Source organism: Paralichthys olivaceus, chromosome 11, assembly GCF_024713975.1.
Source record: "Paralichthys olivaceus isolate ysfri-2021 chromosome 11, ASM2471397v2, whole genome shotgun sequence".
NCBI lineage: Eukaryota > Metazoa > Chordata > Actinopteri > Pleuronectiformes > Paralichthyidae > Paralichthys > Paralichthys olivaceus.
In genome coordinates, this window is record NC_091103.1 from 24,561,692 (window position 1) to 24,583,525 (window position 21,834).

Consider the following 21,834-nt stretch of genomic DNA (forward strand, 5'->3'; position numbering starts at 1 on the left):
ACCTTCATATCCACAAACCAGATGAGACCCGAGGTTCCGTGCAAAGACTGTCAGCAAAAGAAACAATAACAGATAAGTTACTTTTAAAATTCATTCACAACAGCTCTAATTTCCCACTTGTTACTGACATTTTCAGAGTAAAGTCTCAGTGAAGTGATTTTGAGCTCAAAGCATAAGACCAATAAATAATAAAGATTAAAAAAAAGCTTTAATCGTGAATTGAATCTAATTCTCTTACTCACTCAGCAGCACAGTGTGACTTTCTCTCTACTCCATGAAACTTTGTTCCTCTGCAGAAGCTAAACATGTTGCACTCAACTGAACTCGTATAACTCCTGAAGAAACCATGACCTGGATGAATCTTCACAGATATGTTGCACCTTCTAAACTAAAGCAGCTCTGTGGGGTTTCAATCTGAGACTGTTCCGCTCCTTCATCATGTGACACCTCCGCCTGCGTCTCTTCTTCTCATGTTTTTGGGCCATGATCTTGTCGTAGGATGAAGCTGTGTCAGTCTGTTACCGCTCCTTTTCTCACCATTCTGAACACAGAAATCGTCAGCACCACTTCCTGCAGCAGTTTGTAAATTTCCCCTGTGCAAACCTTCAAGGATTAATTTCCCTCTGTTGCTGCAGGAAATATTTACATTAACCAGCTTCTCCATCCCTGGAAAAGGCCGGTTCAACATTGTATTTACATGATTTTCCAGTTTTTGTTGACCGTGTATTTTCTTGTCTCACTCGGTTAACCATTGGTCTTTGTAACACTAAAACTCTCTCACTTGAATTTTAAGAAAAAATGGACAAAAGTTCTAAAACTTTTGACTGTCTACACATCAACATTATCCACACCTACTGTTTACACAATGAATAAATAAACTCTGTCAAACTGAGCCAAAACAAACATGGTAGAAGCTTTTGGACGAGGTGACGTGAATAATTAAATGTTTACAGCTCAATTAGGATTAAAATGAAGATCCAGATACATGTAAATGATAATAAATATATTTTCATTTTACGAATGGGACTCACAAGAGGAGCAAATAGACAAGTCTCTCTTTCAAAAGTTCAGAATTTTATCAATGATCATCATCAAGTGACAGTCCTCGAGTGACATGACACTGTGTTGACTTCATGACTCATTGATTTTTCTCCAGGGTCCGGATTATGACCAGGATGCAGTTCCAGGACGCAGAGCTGAACACACCCTCCTCCTCCTCCTCCTCCTCCTCCTCCTCCTCCTATGTGGGAGGAGGTTGATGTGACAAAGGAGGGGTTCAAGTTCAGGCAGGTCCAGCCCCTCAAACTGTTTCCACTCACTCACAGCAGAAGGCAAAGTGGACTTAGACGCAGGGAGTGAATCTCTGTGCGCAGCTTCACTGATGTTGATCCAGGAGTGAAAGCACAGACATGCATTCTGTGGGCAAGTCGTGGCTGCTGCTTACAGGCTTCATCCTCTTCTACATCATCTACCTGTTGTTCGGAGCCCTGGTGTTCTCCAGCATCGAGCGGCCGGTGGAGGACAAGCTGCGCCATGACATGGACGCGCTGAAGCAGGAGTTTCTGAACCAGAGCTGCGTCAACGCCGCGTCGCTCGAACTCTTTCTGGTCAAGGTGCTGACGGCCAACAAGTACGGCGTGTCGGTGCTCAGAAACTCCTCCGCCACCTCCAACTGGGACCTGGCATCGTCCATGTTCTTCGCCAACACGCTGGTCACAACTGTGGGTGAGTTCACACCAAAGCACACTGGGTGTTTTCAGACAAAGGGACTTTTACGCACGACGGACAAATACCCAAACTTCAGATATCAGCGCCTACAGTGGTATGAGCCATGAGCTGTGAACAAACATGAATATGTGGACTTAACTCTTTGTCTTTAATTGGATATAAAATACCAAATCCCTGTCATAACTTTTCTGGTGATGTTTTGCCACGTGTCAGGGATGTTTCTGACAAGTTGCAGCTGTGCAGTTTAACAAACACAAACAGCCAGAGGGGGAGTAGTTTAATCCATAAAGTGAAATCAACTTTCTGTTGCCTCAGCCAGATGTGGAAGTTTGGGCAGAAAGTACAGAGTGATTCTCTTCATCAGATTGACGTTCAAGAGGCTTTTAGTATGAAATTATGAGACAAAGTTGTGGTTATGGAGGATTTATAAGTGTGTTCAGAAGATTACAGGGTCTGATCCAGTTCTCATGAACGTGGCTTGGTCTGAAAACCCTCTGTGATAAAGTGACCTGAGCTGGATGTGAGGGGAAGTGCAGCTGCAGGGAGAGTTTGTCATGTGTCACAGATGATCGGCAGTGATATGCTACTTGTACTTCCACACGCTCACAGCACATTTTACCCTCATCATGCTTGAGTGGAGGCATATAATCAAAAGCTCAGGGTAATTATCCATCTTCAGCTGATTCAACTTTTACCTCAGATGTGATCATTCCAGCAGGTTTGGACACAAAATATGAAAACATGACACGAACAGATGGTACAATATTTACAACTTGTTCTCACTTTAAATTAAATTGTGATATGGGGCTTGGTTGTCATGGTCGTCCTGTTGTGTTAAAAGATTGTGGACGTTTGATTCGTGGTTACCGTCTTGGTTTCGGAACACCCTTATTAATTGGTCTTAGTTTAGCTGTATGTCCCAGTGTCTTTATATTTTACACACAGACATTTTCTCATCTAACACTTGCACAGAAAGCAAAAAAGCAAATCCTATTCATGCATGAAGGAGAAGTTTGTTTGTCGTTTGGTTTGTGAGCTTCAGATGTTCACTCTTGTCTCCTGATGAAGGAAACACGATACACGGTTTAAACTTCCATAAACTAAACTGAGCGATTTAAAAAGAAAAAGTATTTTCATTCCATTAAGATTTGAAGAAGTGGCAGTTAAATACTGTATTGGTGCAACTTTTACATGTGCTACATTCATTAGTTGCACACATGCAGTGTTTTGTACTTGATGCATCAGTGTTATAGTTGTTTTAATCTAATTATGTGAGATTTAGTTTAGTCAACAGGAGCTGCATGATATGACGACATGTGAAAATGTCTGGAGGTTATGCTCTATTGTTTATTTTTCATTATGAGCAAATAGCTCAGGGTTGTGGTTCTTCCACATGATGAAGGTGCAGGCAGGAAATTTTGCTTGAAGGAAACAAGCAAACATGGAGGAGAGTGAATGCGTCACAGAACGGGGAGAGGATGTGGTTTGGGTATGACAAGCCTGACACGGAGCAGAAAACTGTACTTATTATGCCCATTTTACCACCACAACACCACAAACCTCTCACCATCAAACGCCTCGTGTCAAGCGAGCCTCAGACGCTGCAGGAGGATTTCACCTTATGCAAAGAATCATGAAGGAACTATAGATTGAAGGAGATAACAGTCGCTGTCACACTGCAAACACACGGCCACATGTCACACAGAAGAACAGAGGCTTTAAAATGTATTGTGAGGAAATGGAATTCATAAAACAGAAAACTTGTGTCACAATCAGAGAAGTGGAGATTGAAAGATGTTGATATTTATAAGGAAGGTAGAGTCTAGTGTCAAGTGATACGATGGGAAATGTAGGCTACAGTTGTAAAAGCAGGATATCTCAACCTCTACTACTTTGAATATCTTTAACAGTGTCACAAAAGCAGGGAAACGCTGCGTCTACCTGGATGAATCGTCAATTGCTCATGCAGTCTTTTTATTACCTCCGCCATGAATGTTGTGTTTTGTCTGATTGTTTGTTAGAATCACACAAAAGCTTTTGACGGATCGTCATGAAACTCCGTGAAGGATGTGTGGTGTGGGTCAGTGAAGAAACCATTAAAGTTGGGCTGTGAATCTGGATCAGGGGGTGGATGCAAGAGATAGAAAGGTTTGCAGCATGTCTGTTGTTTCTCAAAGAATTACTCATGGATCTTGATGAAAAAAGAAACATTCAGGGGAGTGCTATTTATGACTGTGTGTAATTTGATGAAGATCCAAATAAAAATCTGGATCTAGTGAGTTTAAATGTGGTTTCATAAGGAGACTGTTGGACCTTGGTGGAGATATGAACTCGTGTCATTCTACTTTGTAATTCAGTTGATTTCATCATTAAGGTGCAGGTGGTGGTCTTGGATAGGAAGGGTCCTCTAATTTTAGACCCAGCCCAAAATGACATGTCAGTGCTGGTTTCAGAATGACACAGTTGTAATTTCCCCTTCAACACCCACATTGTTTAAATAGAAAATGCACTTGCACCTTTCTGAACACCCGTGGGCGTGTTGGTTTTAAGATGAGCTTGTATTCAGGAGCTTTGTCAGCACAGCGCAAAGTGACTGCACGTTTGACTAATTAAAGCCTGTTTGGATTCACAAAACACACCAAAACACCCATAAAACTCAGTGTAAATCACTCCATGCATTGGATCATGAAAATATAACGTTAGTTCTGCAGCTACAGGGCTAAAGGACCTGAGGGTCGGAGAAATGGTCATAAGACGTTTATTTTTTCCACAAAGAAATGTGTTTCTGTCTGTGTTGTGGAAAAAGTTTTGAGCAACAGGACAAATCTTACGTAATGATAGAACTTTATTCATACAAACCTAAATTGAAACATAACTTGTGTTTTTAACATCCTGAGAAAGTTGGTGTCAGTGTGTGTGTTTGCTGTTTTGAACCTGCTTCACATACAGGTCACTGTTTTACTTGTGGGACTAACATCGCTCATATACTGTAAAGACGTGGTTTCATCAGTGCAGAGATTCACATACTCACAGATGTTCAACTGTGTTTTCTGCAGAATCTGAAGCTTTTGTGATGTTGGTATTGGAACATCTGTATTCACATCAATTGTAGAAGCAGTTTAGTGAATCTTTGCTACTACTACGCCAAAGTTTACTTGTGTTTGAGTCCAGGATATTTTAAATTATTTATGACTTGTCCCTAGAGATTCAAAGGAAGGGTTGGCAGGTTGTTTCTAAAGTCAGATATAGCTGATATTAGTACTTTATTAATAAGAATACCTAGTAGTAATATCTTACTAGCTTGACGCTGTTATGGAACGATTGATGTGACAGGAATTTTATATGTGAGTTTATACTTTGTACATTATTCTATGTATATTTAGTATGATATCTATCATGTTGTGTTTATCACTATTGCTTATACACATGATTTGTTCAGAATGGATTGTGGGTTTTTAAGATGGTGAAGTTTGAGGAGGAGCCTTGTGCCCTTAACCGGAGCTTGAGGTGTGTGGGTTTTTCGCTCATGCAACATTTCACCCTGTCAGACGTTTTTTTATTTTTTTTATTTGTACATTCTCAGTCCAACGGTAGAAACAAGACAAGCTGTGAGGTTGTGAATAAATACACCACCAGTTTATTATATAACTTTTACCTGGAGGTGGAACCAGAAGTGAACACACCCTGATGTGTCTGTCACCGTCACTAATTGCACAGAATTAACTTTGTGCAGAACAATAACAAATATATTTTACATGTTCCCTCCCTGTTGAAGAAGGGACAGTGGTGGAGGAAGTACACAAATATTCCACTCAAGTTAAAGTACAAATATATAGAAAATGAGAACTATGAGTACTACTACTACTATGATCATGGATCTGGTTTAACTGAGTCTCCGCCTCAATCCACGTTTTCCCTTCATTAGTGATTCTGACCCTGCAGGAGGCGGGGTCTAATGTTACCTGCCCGCTCTGATTGGCCCAATCAAATGTCCCCTCTCATTATTGATTCATTTAAACATGCCACTCAATTCTATGTTAAAATGAAGTGGAATACAAAGTGCAGATATAACAATTCAGTTAAGAATTGAAACATTAAGTACAGATGCATAAACACTGCACATAAGTACTGTAAAGAAGTCAATGTACTTACTTGCATCCCACCACTGAGTAGCGACATTTCCAGAATGTTCATGCTCCACTTTTTGAATTGGTTTCATTGATTAAAGATTTGTACAGAACACGATGGAATGATTTCATGTCATTGAGCTTCAGCAGCTTGTGACTGGTGTGAATGGAGAATATTGGTGAAGAATTGATGTCGCAGGTTCTATATGTCGACTCACTGTGAATTAGTCGCAGATTCGTCACATGTGGAACACGATGCTCAGCCCCCTGTTGCATTCAGGGTCACCTGGTTATTCTTCTTTGTTTTGTATTGGCGGGTGGCAACCAACGTCAAGGTGCATTACCGCTATCGACTGTATCCAATGACTGTGAAGACACAGGAAACAACCCCAGGGCAGACGGATGTCCTGGGGATTGTCTAGATCTGCTTCAAAACTTTTTTCTGTATGTTGGTCTGTTTTATTTTCGTCTGCTTGCTAGTGTAGCAAGAAGCAGGGTGTTGTTTTTTCATTTTGATTTGATTTGATTGATTGATGTTTGAGCAAATAGCTCAAATGAATGGTCCAAAACACATATCTTCACAAATAATAGAGACAATCTAAAGGTTGTATTGATCAGAAAATGATTCCCAATCAAAAGACGTCATATGATACGTGACATGAAAGACTCACACCCAAGTCAGAAAATGTTCCCGGTATCTCTACATCATACAGGACGACAGACACGACCTTACATGGATCAATAATTGTTTTATGATCTTATGGTTAATGATGTCATCACGACATCACATTCGACATATATTTAGTTTGTTTTATTTTCCTTCCCCAGCATTAGTTTCCTGTTTTGTTATTGGCCGCAGCTGCTGATTTTAATGTGACGTAACATTGGTTCATCGATCAGGGGCCTGTAGTTGTAAAGCAAGAAGCCGTCTACGATAAGGATGTGAGTCCCTTCCTCCTTATGGGCAGACTTGGGATGATCCCAGTATCCAGGGTGTTATTAACGCCATGCGACTCCTCAAGCCTCACTGGTTTCTCCAACAACGTGTAGATTGCACTCATCATGACCGTCCATGTCCAGAGCAGCGATGACATCGTACAACTTAAAGCCTTCTTCATCAACTTCAATTTGATCTTGGAGCTGGTTTACATTCATTATACTTCCACCCAGCAGGTTTTTATTGTTTAATCTTTGTATTGCTGTCTGTTTAACTTAGCAGGATTGTGCAACAACTAATGGTTACGCTGGATAGTGACATACATCATAATGTCTTTAGACGTCACATGAACTAATCTTTACTTTACTTGGTCTCTTTCTAGTCTCTTGTTATCAGGTTTGTACAGGCTCTACTTAAAGTGTTCATTGAAATTGAAATAAATAAGTAATTGTGTTTGGTTAAACTGACTTTAGCTCATAAAACCATGAAGACAAAACATAATGTGGTGAAAAGAAAACCAATAAGATGAACAGAAATACAAATAACGTACTTAAAAACTTTAAAACGTAACATCAGATATTGTTTAACAAGATGTGTGGCTCAGTTTTTTAGTCAAAAATGCAAATGCGAGTTATAGAACAAACAAATCTAAATATTATTTGGATTGTCTTAAATAATTTAAGAGTTTTAATAATTTGAAATGGATAATAATAAAACAGATAATAGATTTTATACAGAAAAGCAGGAAATCACAGGTACATTTTGACCAGTGTATAACAATTTTCTCTCCTCTGCTGTCTCTCCCTCTTCACCTCCAGGTTATGGTCACACCACTCCTCTGTCTGACACTGGGAAGGCCTTCTCCATCCTCTATGCCCTGATAGGAGTCCCCTTCACCATGCTGGTCCTCACTGCCTGCGTCCAGAGGCTCATGTTCCCTCTTGTCCACGCCCCCGTCGGCCTCCTGCAGCGTTCGGGGATGGAGCCTCGGCCTGCCACCGCCGTCCACTTCCTGCTGCTGCTGGTCTTCATGGTACTGTGCTTCTTCGTCGCTCCAGCTGCGGTGTTCAGCACGTTGGAGGTGTCCTGGTCCTTCTTGGATGGCGTGTACTTCAGTTTCATCTCGCTGTGTACCATCGGACTTGGGGACTTCGTTCCGGGGATGCAGCCTGGACAGAAGTACAGGCAGCTGTACCAGGTCTCTGTCATGGGTGAGTACTTTCATGAATATATCTCAGAGCCGAATTGGATCTATTGTGGCTGAGAAGATCAGACGAAAGAGATGAGACCACATGTCTTTTTATTTACTTTTAATATTCTAAGTGTTTGCTTGTTAGTTCCCCTCGGGTGAGGTCAGAGTGCTTCTCCATTCTCTCAGCTACTCTCACTCAGTTCCTCTCTGATGTTTGGTCCATGGCCGAGTGTGTTTGACAAGAAGGTGTTGTCTCATTTTGACACTTGACTCAGTGACGTTAATATTAGTCACTGTTTACTGAGCTGAGAGTCTGAGGCAACAAATTAGTTTTAAATGCAGCTGCAGTGTTTGTTAATGTGGATGGATCAGTACACACAGCGTTTTAGTTTCCGGAGTTCCACACTCGAGAGTTTTCAAAAGAATAAAAAAGTTTAGAAACGCAGCTGCTCCAGTTTTAGTTTGAAACATCCTCGGCTGCTTTGTAGTCGTGACTGAACAAAACTTTTTGAATTTGGTTTCTCATCCTCGTTCACTTCCTGATCTCCCTGATCCCTGACTAGAAATCCTGAGATGGACTTTTCAACATTGTCGTTCCGCGTTTGTTGTATTTTCTGCAACTTAACAACCAGTTGCAGAGTAAATGTTTTGCTTCCTGTTTACACCTGCACACTGAGAATGGTTTATTTATTCCTAAGGCAATTTTAACATATTGTTAAAAGTAAAGCGCAGTTTAAAGTATACTTAACTTATACAAATATAATATAATTCTTCATAAATTCACATCACAAAATCTAAACCGACTTCAAGAATGAACACTGAAGATTTTTTACAAGTGATAATAAGGAGGATGGAGATTTTTTACTGATGAGCTACTGAGAAGATTGTGTGGACGGAGGTCGTTTTTAAAATGCCTCTGAAACTAACATTAGTGTGGAGACAGAGCCTCACTCACACTTGAAATGTATCATAGACGTGTTGAAATATACGAAATAAGTGCCAGGCCTCTACACCACTCACTTTCAAAGTCTATGTTTAGTTGACAGTATTTTGTCAGGAGGTCGGAAAATAAAAGATCTGTTCCTGAAGGAAACGGCTGCATAAACAAACTGTTGTGCTATCTTGTGCAACATGCAGCGTAAAAATATCTTGGGGGGAAAAAGCTCAATGCTCAAGACAATAAAGTCTGAGTCTTTCTCGTCTCCTCCTAATCGCAACATGTTTATTAAAGTTTACCTCAGACGCTCTGACCTGTCGGAGTTCGATGGAGGACTTTGTTATGAGCTGGTTCCATGCAAACGTGTTAATACGCAGCTCTGCCAAAAGGTTCACTTCATTCCACTGATCTGCAGGGGCCGTTAACATGTTCAATGTACGGGAACATGCAATCAAAGACAGAAGAAGATTAATCAATATTTGAAATGCTGTCTGTGTCCATGTCCCAACTTTTCAGACAGTTTTGTTGAAATACATTCAGTAGTGGAGAATCCTGCAGACAAACAAACAACAACTCCACAGAGGTGAAAACGTAACATCCTGTGTGCAGATTAAAAAACAGTGATACCATTCAAAAGAACATGTGACCTGGATTTGTGCCAAGACTCTTCAGCCAGTATCAGGAGTGTCATCTTGACGGGCTGGACAGGAGCATTCTATTCATCTGTGTAGAAACCATTCTCATCCTTATGATTCAGATGTTCAAATGTTTTTCATCAATCTCTACTCTGTTTAAAACAAGAGTCACATGATGGAGGTTATTTTCATACTCGTGCTCTTGTTTTTCAGCCTGTGTGTGTGAGTGTTTTCTCTCTAATTGAATCAGGCCTGGAATGATGCTTTTGTCTAAAAGTAGACGAGCTGTTTGTTTTTGTTACAGTGAATATCTGATAAACAAGGCTTATGAGATGAGGGTGGTCTGTTGTATTCAGGACTGAAAAATCATCTGCAACAAATTCAGCAAGGCCGTTTTCAGACATCTTCAGAAAATGCCTCGTAATATGGGAAACCTCATCAACACGGCCACTAGCCCACTTTGACATTTTCGTGCTGTATTCTCACACGGACTCACTCGGACATTTTACCAGGGGGCTGCCAGGATAAGTTCTGGAAAAGCAACTGACTCGGACATTTGCATTCTCACATGCACATCTGAAATCTGCTTTAGAAACAACAAGTTCCACCCTAAAATGCTTTTTCCTGATGATGAAACTTTAGATTTAGGACATGACGATGTTTTTTTCCATTTTTTCACCTCTAATAAATCATTTTAGGAGGATTTCATGTTTAATTCAATGGTCAGAGACATTCAGGTGGACATGGCTGCCACACGCTGGGTTTTCCTCGCCGTCCTTTCTCATCTAATCCCCCCTGACTCCTGCTCGCAGGAGAAGCGGCGGTTCACACGGAGCAGCCGTGTTGTTGCCTCGTCATACAGGCTGTGTTACATAATCATGATGTAGGTCGAGTCAGATTAATCCAAACTGGCCCTGAAGGTTCTGAGTAGGATTAGTGATCCGGCCTGTTGTTCTCACAGCCTGATGACGGGACGTCTCGTGAAGCCGCTGTGGTTTTTCCAGCTGTAGTGAACACGTTGTAAATAACAACACATCTGCAGCTGCTGCGGTAAATGAAAGTGAAGCCGACTAAGTGGCAGTTTTATCCATCGCAACCCACATCAGGAACTCTCTTGTATTCTTTCAGTAGCAAAACAAATGTTTCTTCAGTTTTGTGTTCATCTCTGCTGAGACAATTTCCCCCCTTTTATCTGTTGTCGAACTGAAGCTTACAGGAGGTACAGAGCTTTTGTCTGAGGAAGTCAAAGTTTCATATAGAAGATATTCTAAAGTTATACAATATACAGGCCTCAAACATGTTGATACACTCAGTATAGTATTGACGACGCAACGTTCAATTGAGCAAGATGCACTAAACTGCTGTTTAAAGTTTTATCATTTCTAGTGAACTCGTTGAACAGCAAATATTTTGTGAAGTTTGGAGTTTGAACTGTCAAAGTCCTGGAACTCATCACATGCTGTTATCCACCATGAAGAGGTCATACAAATGGTATAATACAGTATAATATTCAACATTCAAAGTCTGCAGGTTTAAACTCTGTGATTCAAGCACTGTAATTAACTAGAATATCAGTAGAGCTCATACCTCCGCCAACAGTTACATTCAATTCAGCTGCACCAAATTACACACATTCATGGATATAAGTTCTTTAAATGTGCCTCTCTTGTTTTTTACATCAAGATCCATGAATCGTTTTCTGGGTGATCAGTTAAAATGTCAAGAGACGCTCTGTCTCTATAATTTTAAAGAAAGAAATCAGTTAAGTAGTTTTTGTGTAATCCTGCTGAAAAACAAACAAATCAGCAGACTGGGGTGAAAACATAACCTCCTTTTCATTTTCTTTATTTCTTAAATCAAACTCCAGGTTTTTGCATGAAATCGTTTTTTTAAGATCTGAATCTGCAGATATAAAAACAGCCTCTCGTGTTGTCCTGGGTCCCTCAGGATTTCCTCTGCAGCACTTTTCCTGTAAACTTCCCACAGTAACGGTCCAGTTCAGGGTCGGGGCCTCTGTAATCTGACGCTGTCCGCCCCCCCCCCCCCCCCCCCCCTCAGTTGGCCTACTTGTGCAATGAGACACTATTGTCCAGGACCTGTGGTGATTTGGGGCGGTTTAGTGCACATATGTGACAGAGGAGAACCTCATGGCTTTAAGGCAAACACAAGAATCTGAGCAGGAACAACAGATGTTGAGCACATTTAGTTTTCACCCTCTTGCTATTACAACTAGAGGGCGCTGTTGTCCTCCTTTCTGCCCTCGGCACAGAAACACATTAATTGCAGAACACACAAAGCTCCTTATTCATCTCTTGTTTTGCTGTGCTTCATAACCAACCATTTCTAAAGAAAAATAATACCCAAGGACAAAGCTCCAACCAGTATTAGTACTATTATTATTGTTATAACCAAAATTAAATTGCATATTTGATGCCATTGAAAAAAATACTTAAACTCTTCAAAATCTTTGTATTTCATGCGACACAGGAAGTGATGCATAATGTGCAAGAAAGTACATGTCCCAGTGCACAGCTGCATCAGCCAGCATCCAGCCTGCACTCTGACATGCACAGTGATGACAGGGTGAGAGGGCCCAGTCAACACTGCTCATTGGATTTTCTGTTTACCTTTACTGAGGAGCTCATGTTTTCATCTCTGTCCACTGGTTAGTTTATTTGTCTGCATGATTATGAAAAAAAACAGAAGGATAGCGCTTGTGTGTGTGTGTGTTCCTAACCAGAATGTTGGTGCTTGGAATCAAGTGTACATGTTCTTTTATTCACATTTCTACACAGTACTCTAAATGGCAGCCTTTTTTATTTTAATATATATTATTAATTGAGATTTCTTATTTTACCAGCTCCAGACATTTCATACATAAAGTATCACGCCCACCAGGGGCCAATCGAGACACATATTTTAGGTCTAAAGTTCTTATCCACTCCTTCTGATGTTTCCATTATATCAGACAGAGTGATGCAGCTTCAGGTAAAAAATATTTTTGCGTGATTGAGTAAATAATCTCCTGTGACACCTGTGTCTCTCTGCTGCCCCCTGTAGTCTACCTGTTTGTGGGTCTGATGATGATGTACCTCCTGCTGCGCACCTTCCACAAAATGGCCGACCTGCACGGCCTGACCACCTTCCTGCAGCTGCCGCGCTGCGAGGAGTCCGACCAGGACGAGGACCGGGAGCCCATCGTGGAGAGCAAACGTGACGACCAGACGCCGCCTTACCTGACGGACAAAGCAGCCAGTAAGCCCCTGGAGCCGGGATCTCAGCCCTCGTACAACACCATCAACAAGGGCTGAGCTGTGGGGCGGCAAAGACAGGAAACAGAAGCTCTACCTCTGCCGATCCCTCGGTCTTAAAGCAGCAATAAAGAAACCCACACCGGTCGGCTGAATCTGAATTCTTCTCTTAATTTCCATTTTGTTTCCCTGAGAAGAGAGCGGAGCGATAACGAGGAGTTGAGATGAGAGTTTTGAGATTCAGCCTCAGTGGAGAGGGCGGATGAACAGCGTGTTTGGTCGTTACATCACTTCCTGCACGTGTAAAAGGATTTTCAGAAATTGATGCAGCCCGCCTGGGCCAAAAGGCACAAATGTTCCTGTTAAACACTGGTGTCACACATGACTCGGAGTCGCACATGAACCAAAACTGTAGCTACATGGTGGTTTGTTTGTTTTCACTTTTATCCTGCGTGGGGGTTTTTTCTTGTTCATGTTTCTTTTTTGCGCCGTAGGATTGGGTCACACATTCAGGACTAACAAATATTTAATTCATAAAACGGCTCAAATTAAAACTTCACATTTTATGTAAATCTTATCTTATCTAATTTGTTTTTGTTTTTCTTTGAGGGGCGTGTATCGTTCAGCTCCTTCTCTTTATGTTTCACACATGCACATCATGGTCAAAACGCCTCCAGACTATTCACTGCACCGTCCACTCGTGTCAATGATCCTCTGGTTGGTTCGGCCTTGACTTTCTCTTGCACCACTTGCATGAACTAATTAGTCTGTTGCAATTTTAGGTCTAAAATACAGTTCTCATTAAGATCTGAGCTTTTCAGATCTGGAACCTGTTTCTTATTTAATCAGATTTAATTTGTAAAAGTTGCAACAGCCTTAAGCACAGAAATACAGAGGAACAGTGTGTTTCCTTCAGGACATGTTCTGTCCTCCTTTATGATGCCGCCCCCTGGTGTCTGCATGTGTGCAGTACCACACCTCCAGGACAGTAGCAAATAAATAGGGTAAAAGGGTTGCAATAGAGGGACTGCAGAGAAGGAAACGATGGCAAAGAAGTGTTTCATTGTGGTGATTGAGGACGTGATCCATGAAAAACCAAATGTTTCTGTAATGTGTGATTCATAGTGCATGGATTTAATCCATCAGAAGAGAAACAAACATTTGAAATGCACTTTAATGTTCACATCAGTTCTTGTAGTCAAACAGGTTAATTACATCCTGATACTGTAACATGATTTGTTCCTGTTCATGTGTATGTTGTTGTAGTTTAGCAATGTAATGTATTCATATTGGAAAATAAATTAAATAAAAAAATATCGTGTATCATGTCTGCATGTTTGGAACAAAAACCTCCCCTCTGTCTTTTCAACCCCCCTCTCCTCTCTCTCTCCCCCATTTTTCTCTGCTCACCCCACCAGTCGAGGCCGATGGCTGCCCAAACAGACTTTCAGTTCTGTGTGACTAGGGTTGCAAAGGAGCAGAACATTTCTGGTAAATTTCCAGAAAATTTCCATGGGAAGTTAAGGTGGGGAATTTTGGAAAGATTCCAAATTGGAAACTTTCCATGAGAATTATGGGAATTAGTGGGAATTTATGGGAATTAACTGTAAATTGGGGGTAATTTAAACAAACTGGATATCCATATCCAAATATAAATGTAAATATATTTGTTTTGTCATAAGCAGACATCCATGCAAAATAATACAATTAAAAAACATGACATTTCAAGAGATTTATTTGAGTAGAACTTTAGTTTTATTTCTTGTATGAACAATTCTTTAATGAACAACAAAAACATGAATGTTGAGTAGCCTCTTAAATGGTCAATGAAATGAAAACTAGCTTACATTTAGCACCTATTTTGATTTAATATTTCCAAGTTAAACATCAATACTATTATAGATCAAATATATTTACCCCATAATATTATCAAAACTTACTTGACTTCAGATAGTCCTCGGTCTCAAATGTGTGGCTTCAATAGTCTTGAAATCAGATGTGCATGTGATGGAGGAATGCACAGTGCATGTAGGGGGTGTGGCCTCAATTGCCCTGAAGTAAGCAGTGTGCTGTGTGCATGTGATTGAGGAGTGTACGTGAAGTAAATATGGTTGTTTTAACTAAGATTATGCTACAATATATTTTCCCCAACTATATTTAAGTTCCCTGTTGAGGGCCAACCTCCAATTTTGTAAATTTCAGATTTATTCCCTTTAAATCCCATATATTCCCGTTAATTCCCATAGAAAGTTTCCAACTTTGAAAATTCCTGGAATTTTGCAACCCTATGTGTGACACTTATCTGCTAAAAATTCAAATAAAGCACAATTTCATTTTCACGTTTTATTAAAAACGTCAGTACAAGTAAACATTTACCTTCTTTAAAAAAAGTCTAAATACATAGTATCTGAGCATTCTGCCCTCAATTTTAAAACAACCATTAAAATATTTGTAGAGAAAATAAAAATTAATACAAATAACTGCCATAACAGAATATTAATAAACCAGTATTGAATTGTCAAACATGGTACTGTTTTGTTCACAAAATATGCAGATTCAGAGTAGTTTTGAGACGACGTCCCTGTTGTTCAAAGAAGCTTTGCACAGAAAGCAACTTTGATCCATGATAAAACCGAAATCTAACAGACATCCTCCTCGCGTGCTTCCTCAGCCACTCCTGTCATGTGGTTATAGCAGTGTTGGTTAAAACGACGGATCAACATCTAGAACCAATGACGTTACAGTCAGCACACCTTATTTTCAACAATATGCATCAACAGAACATTTAACAGGACCACACTTTACTTAACAGGTCTGACAAGGGACAATTAGGCCAAATCTTACCTGTAATGTAACATTTAAATAAATACAGAGTAAAACATAAACCACATGACACCAGATTTCAAATGCATATCATTAACAAAAGTGCAATATTTCAGATGTAAACCAAACTAAACTTCTTCTACATCAGTATCATAGAAGCGGTTGAGTAGTGGTTGTGACTTTAAATAACATGACACCTACAGGGTGGGGGGGCCTGTACTGTCACATTCAACCTTCTGAGGGCGTTTGTGTTCCATCTCAGCACCGTAAAGGCTCTCTGAATAAAAGCCTCTCTCAGATATCGAATACTCTGCACGTGGAGTCGTGACAGGAAGACGACGTGTTACTGTGGTTTCTCAGCTGCACTCGCACATGTCGGATGGAACTAATTTTAGCTTTACTCCTCATTTGAGTCATGATTTGACTGTCAGCTGGTTTAAACAGTTTTTACAGAGTTGTGCTTTTTCCACAGATGTTGAAGGACTAACTTTTTTCTATACTGCGAATACAGGAATATATAAATGAAATGTGATGATCACTAAAATATCACTGGTGAAAATCAAGCTTAAGAAAAGCTTCAAGAATTAAACACAATTAAAACTTTCAGTTTCTTTTTTCTTATTTCCTAACTGCACAAACTACTGGTTCTTATGGATTTCTTCTCCTGGTCGAACCTCTCGTTCTCTCAATGTTTTGAGTTACTATGGTCCTATTCAGACTGGTCTGAACAAAGTCTAACAGTCACATTTTCCTGGGAAGCTCGACCGTGTTAAAATCCTGATCTCTTTTTTTCTGACGTGATTCCCTCAGTTATAACCAACTAATAAATATGAGGTTAAAGAATTTCTTCACAGAAGATTTGACCAATAATTTTAGTGTTTCAACCACCTTCCTCCCACACCAGCCAAATCACATCCTCCCAGATCTCAGGTCAACGTTTTACACTGGTTATAAAGGAATTTGTCTCACATCTCCTGAATTAATAAATTTTGTCTTTACAATTTGAACACAAGATCCTGATCTTTACACAGGCACTGCACTATTTCTGATTATCTGAGTCACACTGGAATTAGTAATAAAATGCATTTCTACAGCTCATTATGTGGTGACTCACTGAGCCTCATCTGACTTGATTTTCACCCTCAGTCGACTTCCATTTTAGCAGTAACACAAATCCTTCCTGTTTTCTGTACTTCAACTTACAAGAGGAGCTGTCAGGCGCATCACAGCTTCTCTTGTATTTTCTGTCTTACACGTGAACCATTTCTACCTGTCAATAACACTCGTACTACTTTCTACAGCCTCTAATACATTGCTCATTGAGCAGTTATATATATGAACAGCAAAGACAATATTGGACATGTTTGACAGTCCATTTGAAGAATACAGTTTTTGTCCACTAAGTTAGTGAATGGTGTTCAGGTAACTTCCTGTTTACAGTATGATGAAGCTGACTAGGCTCTCAGGACTCCACCAGGATCTCCATCAGGTGCTCCAGCTCAAGTCCTTCTCTCGCATGATTGTGGCCAGAGAAGACAGAACACGGTGGCGAGGAGAGAGAAGGCGAAGAAGGCGACAAGGAAGACAATGGGCTGAATGAGGATAAAGAAGGCAGACACTTCAGATTCTGGTTGAGAGAGAGGGAGAAGGAGTGTGAGGAGGGAGAGAAAGGCGGCAGGTAGCGGAGAAGATCATCCCCGGCTGGGTATCCACCTCCACTGCCTCTGAGCCCAAACACTCCCATGTCCCTCTCCAGCAGGGATGTGTCTATGTCCTGGAAGAGATCTTCCACGGTGAGATCGCTGAGGTAGCTGGACCACATCACCTCCACATTGCTCTCCCACACCCTGCATTCCTCCTGCTGCTCCCAGCTGCCCCCATAACCTCTGACTCCCTGTTTTACCCATGCTGCACTTCCCTCTGGGGACCTCGACAGGTTCTCCAAGGAGCGGAGAGGTGTCCGAGGAGCTGCCTGAGGGCTCCCGTCAATGGTGGAGTCCAGTGCGGAGAGAATGGAGGAAATGGCTGCTGAAAGGGAGAAATCAGGATCAGTGGACATCGACCCCCAGTCCTCATCTTCGTCTCCTAAAGACAGCGGAACATTGGATGTATATGAGTGGCAGGTTGCCTGACACCTACTTGTAACACAATTTGATGAGTAACCAGAGGAAACCTCGGGGCAGGTGGCAAGAGCTGAGTGGCTGTTAATCACCGCTTCAGCAGGTTGGTGTTTTGTAACACCGGTGAAAATACTCTCCTCCTCCTCCTTCGCCTGGAGTGCAGATGAAGAGCTGCATGGTGATACCTCTACAGAGGGGGCTCTGCAGGCCTCGAGGCTGATCTGTCGCAGTGTGTTGGCGATCAGCACCGACCTCCGCAGGCTGGGCTCAGGTAGCTCCTGGCCTCGCTGATACTTGCTCAGGGAAACGGAGAACACAAACTGTCGCTGGCTCTCCCAGGTCAGGCTGCTTCCGTCGGAAACTTCCACGTCCTCTGGTGGGAATTTGCGCTTCTGCCCCTTCATGATCATCTTTGAACTGCAAAAGAAGGCAGACGCTGTTAAAATGACCTGAATTAAGTGTTTTACAGTAAACACTTTGTAGATGATCAGTTTCTCCTCAGTAAAGAAATTAGGGATTTTAAATAACAAGAACCGAATTACATAATATGAATTTAATAATTTCACAACAGATATGACAAACTATATGTGCAGGGCTTGGCAATATGGCCAAAAAGAATAAAGATAAAACATTTCATATGAGTTTATATCAATAATTATCACGATATACATCAAATTATTATTTATTTTAAGTTTAAAGATATCTTTTTTGCTACTTAGTGAGGTTGTGGTTTTAAACTCTTATTTATGAGCAGAGAATGACAACAACTTTCTTAAAAAGCTAATTGGCCTATTATAAATCTGAGGTAGACCAATGTTTGTTGGACCAATGTAGGTTGTAATAAATATTTGACACATTTTATAAAACTATTTCAAAATAAAAACATCAAAGCCGTGAACTGACAATAAACACTGTGATGCAAACCAAATGATTGGAAGGACGACATGAACAAATGTTTTAGATATAAAGAGCATATACTTCATTGAGACAGAAGTTGAGCTGCATGGTGAAGTTTAATAAAATGTACATTATTATTACTATTATTATATTTCACAATATAGAGCACAGGTAAACATCATATTTATAGATACATAGGAAGCTGGTTAAGTATAAGATAATATTAAGATGAGATCGTGTAAGTTTGTATATTTCGTCTCACTCCTTTTGCAATATGTAGATTATGTCATTAAGGGTTTTTTCCCCCTCATCGCTGTTTGAAAATAATTCTCAAATATAGAATTAATACATATTGTAATTAGCTCCACTACTGATATTAATAATTACTAATAATAACTATGTTGTCCCATAGTGATAATTTAATTCAAGTTTAGTTTACTTTAGTTTGGAAAGGTTTAAGTTGAGTTTAGTTTACTTTGGAATAGTAAAGTTTAGTTTGGAAAAGTTTATGTTCAGTTTAGTTTACTTTGGAATAGTTTAGTATGAAACAGTTCAGTTTTAGTTTAGTATGGAACTGTTTAGGCGTAGTTTAGTATATAGTATAGTAATAGTTTAGTTTAAGTTAAGTTTAGTTTATAATAGTTTAAGTTCAGTTTATTACGGAATAGTTTAGTATGGAAGTTAAGTTTAAGTTTAGAATAGTTAAGGTTTAGTTTAGTATGGAACAGTTAAGTTTAAGTTAAGTCAAGAATAGTTTACGTTCTGTTTAGTATGGAATAGTAGAAGTTTAGTTTAAGTTTAGTTTAGAATAGTTTAAGTTCAGTTTAGTATGGAACAGTCGAAGTTTAGTTTAGAATAGTTTAAGTTCAGTTTAGTATGGAACAGTCGAAGTTTAGTTTAAGTTTAGTTTAGAATAGTTTAAGTTCAGTTTAGTATGGAATAGTAGAAGTTTAGTTTAAGTTTAGTTTAGAATAGTTAAAGTTTAGTATGGAACAGTTTAGTTTAAGTTTAGTTTAGAATAGTTAAAGTTTAGTATGGAACAGTTAAGTTTAAGTTCAGTTTAGTATGGAATAGTAGAAGTTTAGTTTAAGTTTAGTTTAGAATAGTTAAAGTTTAGTATGGAACAGTTTAGTTTAAGTACAGTTTAGTATGGAATAGTAGAAGTTTAGTTTAAGTTTAGTTTAGAATAGTTAAAGTTCAGTTTAGTATGGAACAGTCGAAGTTTAAGTTTAGTTTAGTATGAAGTGACTGATCCACTGAGCTACAATGAGTGTTGGGGGATGTAACATTACTTTCACGGTGCAGGAGGGAAACAGCAACTGTGGGTAAAAACGCCATTAAATCCACACACAACCTTAATTAACCACACTCTATTTAAACGTCTTAGTTAAAACCAAATGATCTGAAACAAGAATGAAAACCACTGAACTTTAACCGGTTTTTTTAAAAAGTCTTTAAACCAACAGACCTGATGAATCACGGCTCCTCCGTAACTCTTCTTCTTTTTCTTCTTCGACGGTAAAAACAAATCAATCGAACGTGTCGCAGGTTTCAGCTCGTTCGGGAAACAAGTCTTTTTACTAAAGCAACATTATTCGGATTTAGAAACAGTTCAATCGTCGTCGCTGAGTTTCAGGAACCGACTGCTTCTTCTCCCGCTCGTGATTTGAGTTTTACGCCAAAACGTCTACAGTTGGGGGCTGCAGCTGTCGCGAGGCATTCTGGGCAGTGGAGTTTTACTGCGTTGCATTCCAATACAGAAACTTTCACACTACAAATCCGCTTCAAATGCATTTTTTTGACAACTTAATTAACAAATATAATGACTCCACGTTAATGAATGTATCACGTAGAGCTGTAGATTCACCCCCAGCCTCATTCATCAGCAGCCAAACCGGACTGCTGAGCTTGTTTTTATGGGATTTACATAACAGTGATTCCTAAATGATCACATCAACCACGGCAAGACAGGGATCACTAATCTGAGAAGTGACTTTTAAATTAATGATTAAATACAAGGCAACGTGTAAAACAACAAGACACACTTTACACAGAGTCAGGATGTTTTAGTCAAAGTTACCCAAAAAAAAGTTTGAAGTTAAGAAAATGAAACTTTCAACTTCTGAGAGGATCGATAATCAAAACATAGAGATTTAAATTAAAATGAAGGTTAAACATTATGGTACCCAGCACAACAAAACTCTGCATCATGTTTAACTCTGATTAAAATGTGCAAATCAAACTGCACGTAGAGACATGTACTTACCTGAGAGATGCAGGGGACCTGTCAGTGAAGTAAACTCCATCAACATGTAACTCTTTATTTTCTGTTTCGTTTTTAAATTCCACCAACACTCGTCTTTTCCCCTCAATAAGCAGATGAAGCAGAGTCCAGACTCCTCCTCTGTTTGAATAGAGGACAAACAGGAAAATACAGCAACTGCTTCTGGTCTCCTTCAAAATAAACTCCACCGGAACATCTGCTACAAACAAGTAATAAGACATGATACAAAAGAATCCTTTATTGGATTTGATTTTCCTTACTTAACTAATAAATCTAAACCCTCAAAATTTCAGAGAGCTCCAGCTCATCTAATACTTTCATATATGTCGAAATACATTGGCATCTACATCCATGTAAAACAATTTTAAAAAATCACAAGAAAAAACAAGCTATTACTTTATTAGTCCAACTTTGGGACAACTTCCGGTGTTACAGCAGCGAGGAAGAGGATAGTAAAAATAAACACTCAGTAAAAGTAATAAGTGAATAAAGATGCAACATAAACATTAGGAAATAGAAAGTTAGTTGAAGTTGTGAAAATGTGTCTTTTCACAGAATAACAGTGAACATATATGCCTCATATGTGATCTGTTTACATTTTGTGTATTCAAGTTGTGTATTCAAGTTCTGTGCATAATGTAAGAAAAAGGTGACAATCATGCATTACCCTGTAAATTTGATGTTATGAATGGAAAAAGTTTAATAAATGAAATATGAAATCCCTTTACAGGGCATCACTCAGTTACAGAGGTTTATGGGGTGATTTATTCTGAAATGTTTCTTGTCCTGATGCTGCTTAGATCTATTGTTAGGATCTGTTAGGTTCCTCTATAATACTACTTCTACCGCTGCTAGAACTACTACTGCTAATAATAATTATGTTAATAAAAAGTAAGTAAGTCT

At 39.6% G+C, this 21,834-nt stretch overlaps 2 protein-coding genes across 7 annotated transcripts; one reads left to right on the top strand and one right to left on the bottom strand.

Annotated features, from left to right (window-relative positions):
• The first annotated feature begins 1,022 nt into the window (after nucleotides 1-1,022).
• On the top strand, nucleotides 1,023-14,123 carry kcnk6 (potassium channel, subfamily K, member 6). The gene is made up of 3 exons (XM_020088610.2): nucleotides 1,023-1,725; nucleotides 7,611-8,003; nucleotides 12,617-14,123. Exons 1-3 carry the CDS (start codon nucleotides 1,410-1,412, stop codon nucleotides 12,865-12,867), a joined length of 960 nt encoding a protein of 319 aa, XP_019944169.1. The 5' UTR covers nucleotides 1,023-1,409; the 3' UTR covers nucleotides 12,868-14,123.
• A 1,012-nt stretch (nucleotides 14,124-15,135) lies between these two features.
• Nucleotides 15,136-21,167, bottom strand: sertad3 (SERTA domain containing 3). Of its 6 annotated transcripts, none has more exons than XM_069534879.1 (3): nucleotides 20,914-21,167; nucleotides 17,770-18,167; nucleotides 15,136-17,655 (listed from the first exon to the last, which is right to left on the bottom strand). In XM_069534879.1, exons 1-3 carry the CDS (start codon nucleotides 21,150-21,152, stop codon nucleotides 17,093-17,095), a joined length of 1,200 nt encoding a protein of 399 aa, XP_069390980.1. In that variant the 5' UTR covers nucleotides 21,153-21,167; the 3' UTR covers nucleotides 15,136-17,092. The 6 variants fall into 6 exon arrangements, with proteins under 6 accessions (XP_069390980.1, XP_069390979.1, XP_019944204.1 ...); XM_069534878.1 differs by having other exon boundaries at nucleotides 15,136-17,658; XM_020088645.2 differs by lacking the exon at nucleotides 20,914-21,167 and adding an exon at nucleotides 20,116-20,314.
• Nucleotides 21,168-21,834: the final 667 nt, after the last annotated feature.

Coding starts and splice junctions, on each gene's coding strand:
- kcnk6 (XM_020088610.2), top strand. CDS start 1,410: ATGCATTCTGTGGGCAAGTCGTGGCTGCTGCTTACAGGCTTCATCCTC. Junction 1,726..7,610: donor CACGCTGGTCACAACTGTGG/GTGAGTTCACAC, acceptor CTTCACCTCCAG/GTTATGGTCACACCACTCCT. Junction 8,004..12,616: donor GTACCAGGTCTCTGTCATGG/GTGAGTACTTTC, acceptor TGCCCCCTGTAG/TCTACCTGTTTGTGGGTCTG.
- sertad3 (XM_020088643.2), bottom strand. CDS start 21,152: ATGTCTTATTACTTGTTTGTAGCAGATGTTCCGGTGGAGTTTATTTTG. Junction 18,168..20,913: donor AGGTCCCCTGCATCTCTCAG/GTAAGTACATGT, acceptor CTTCTTTTGCAG/TTCAAAGATGATCATGAAGG.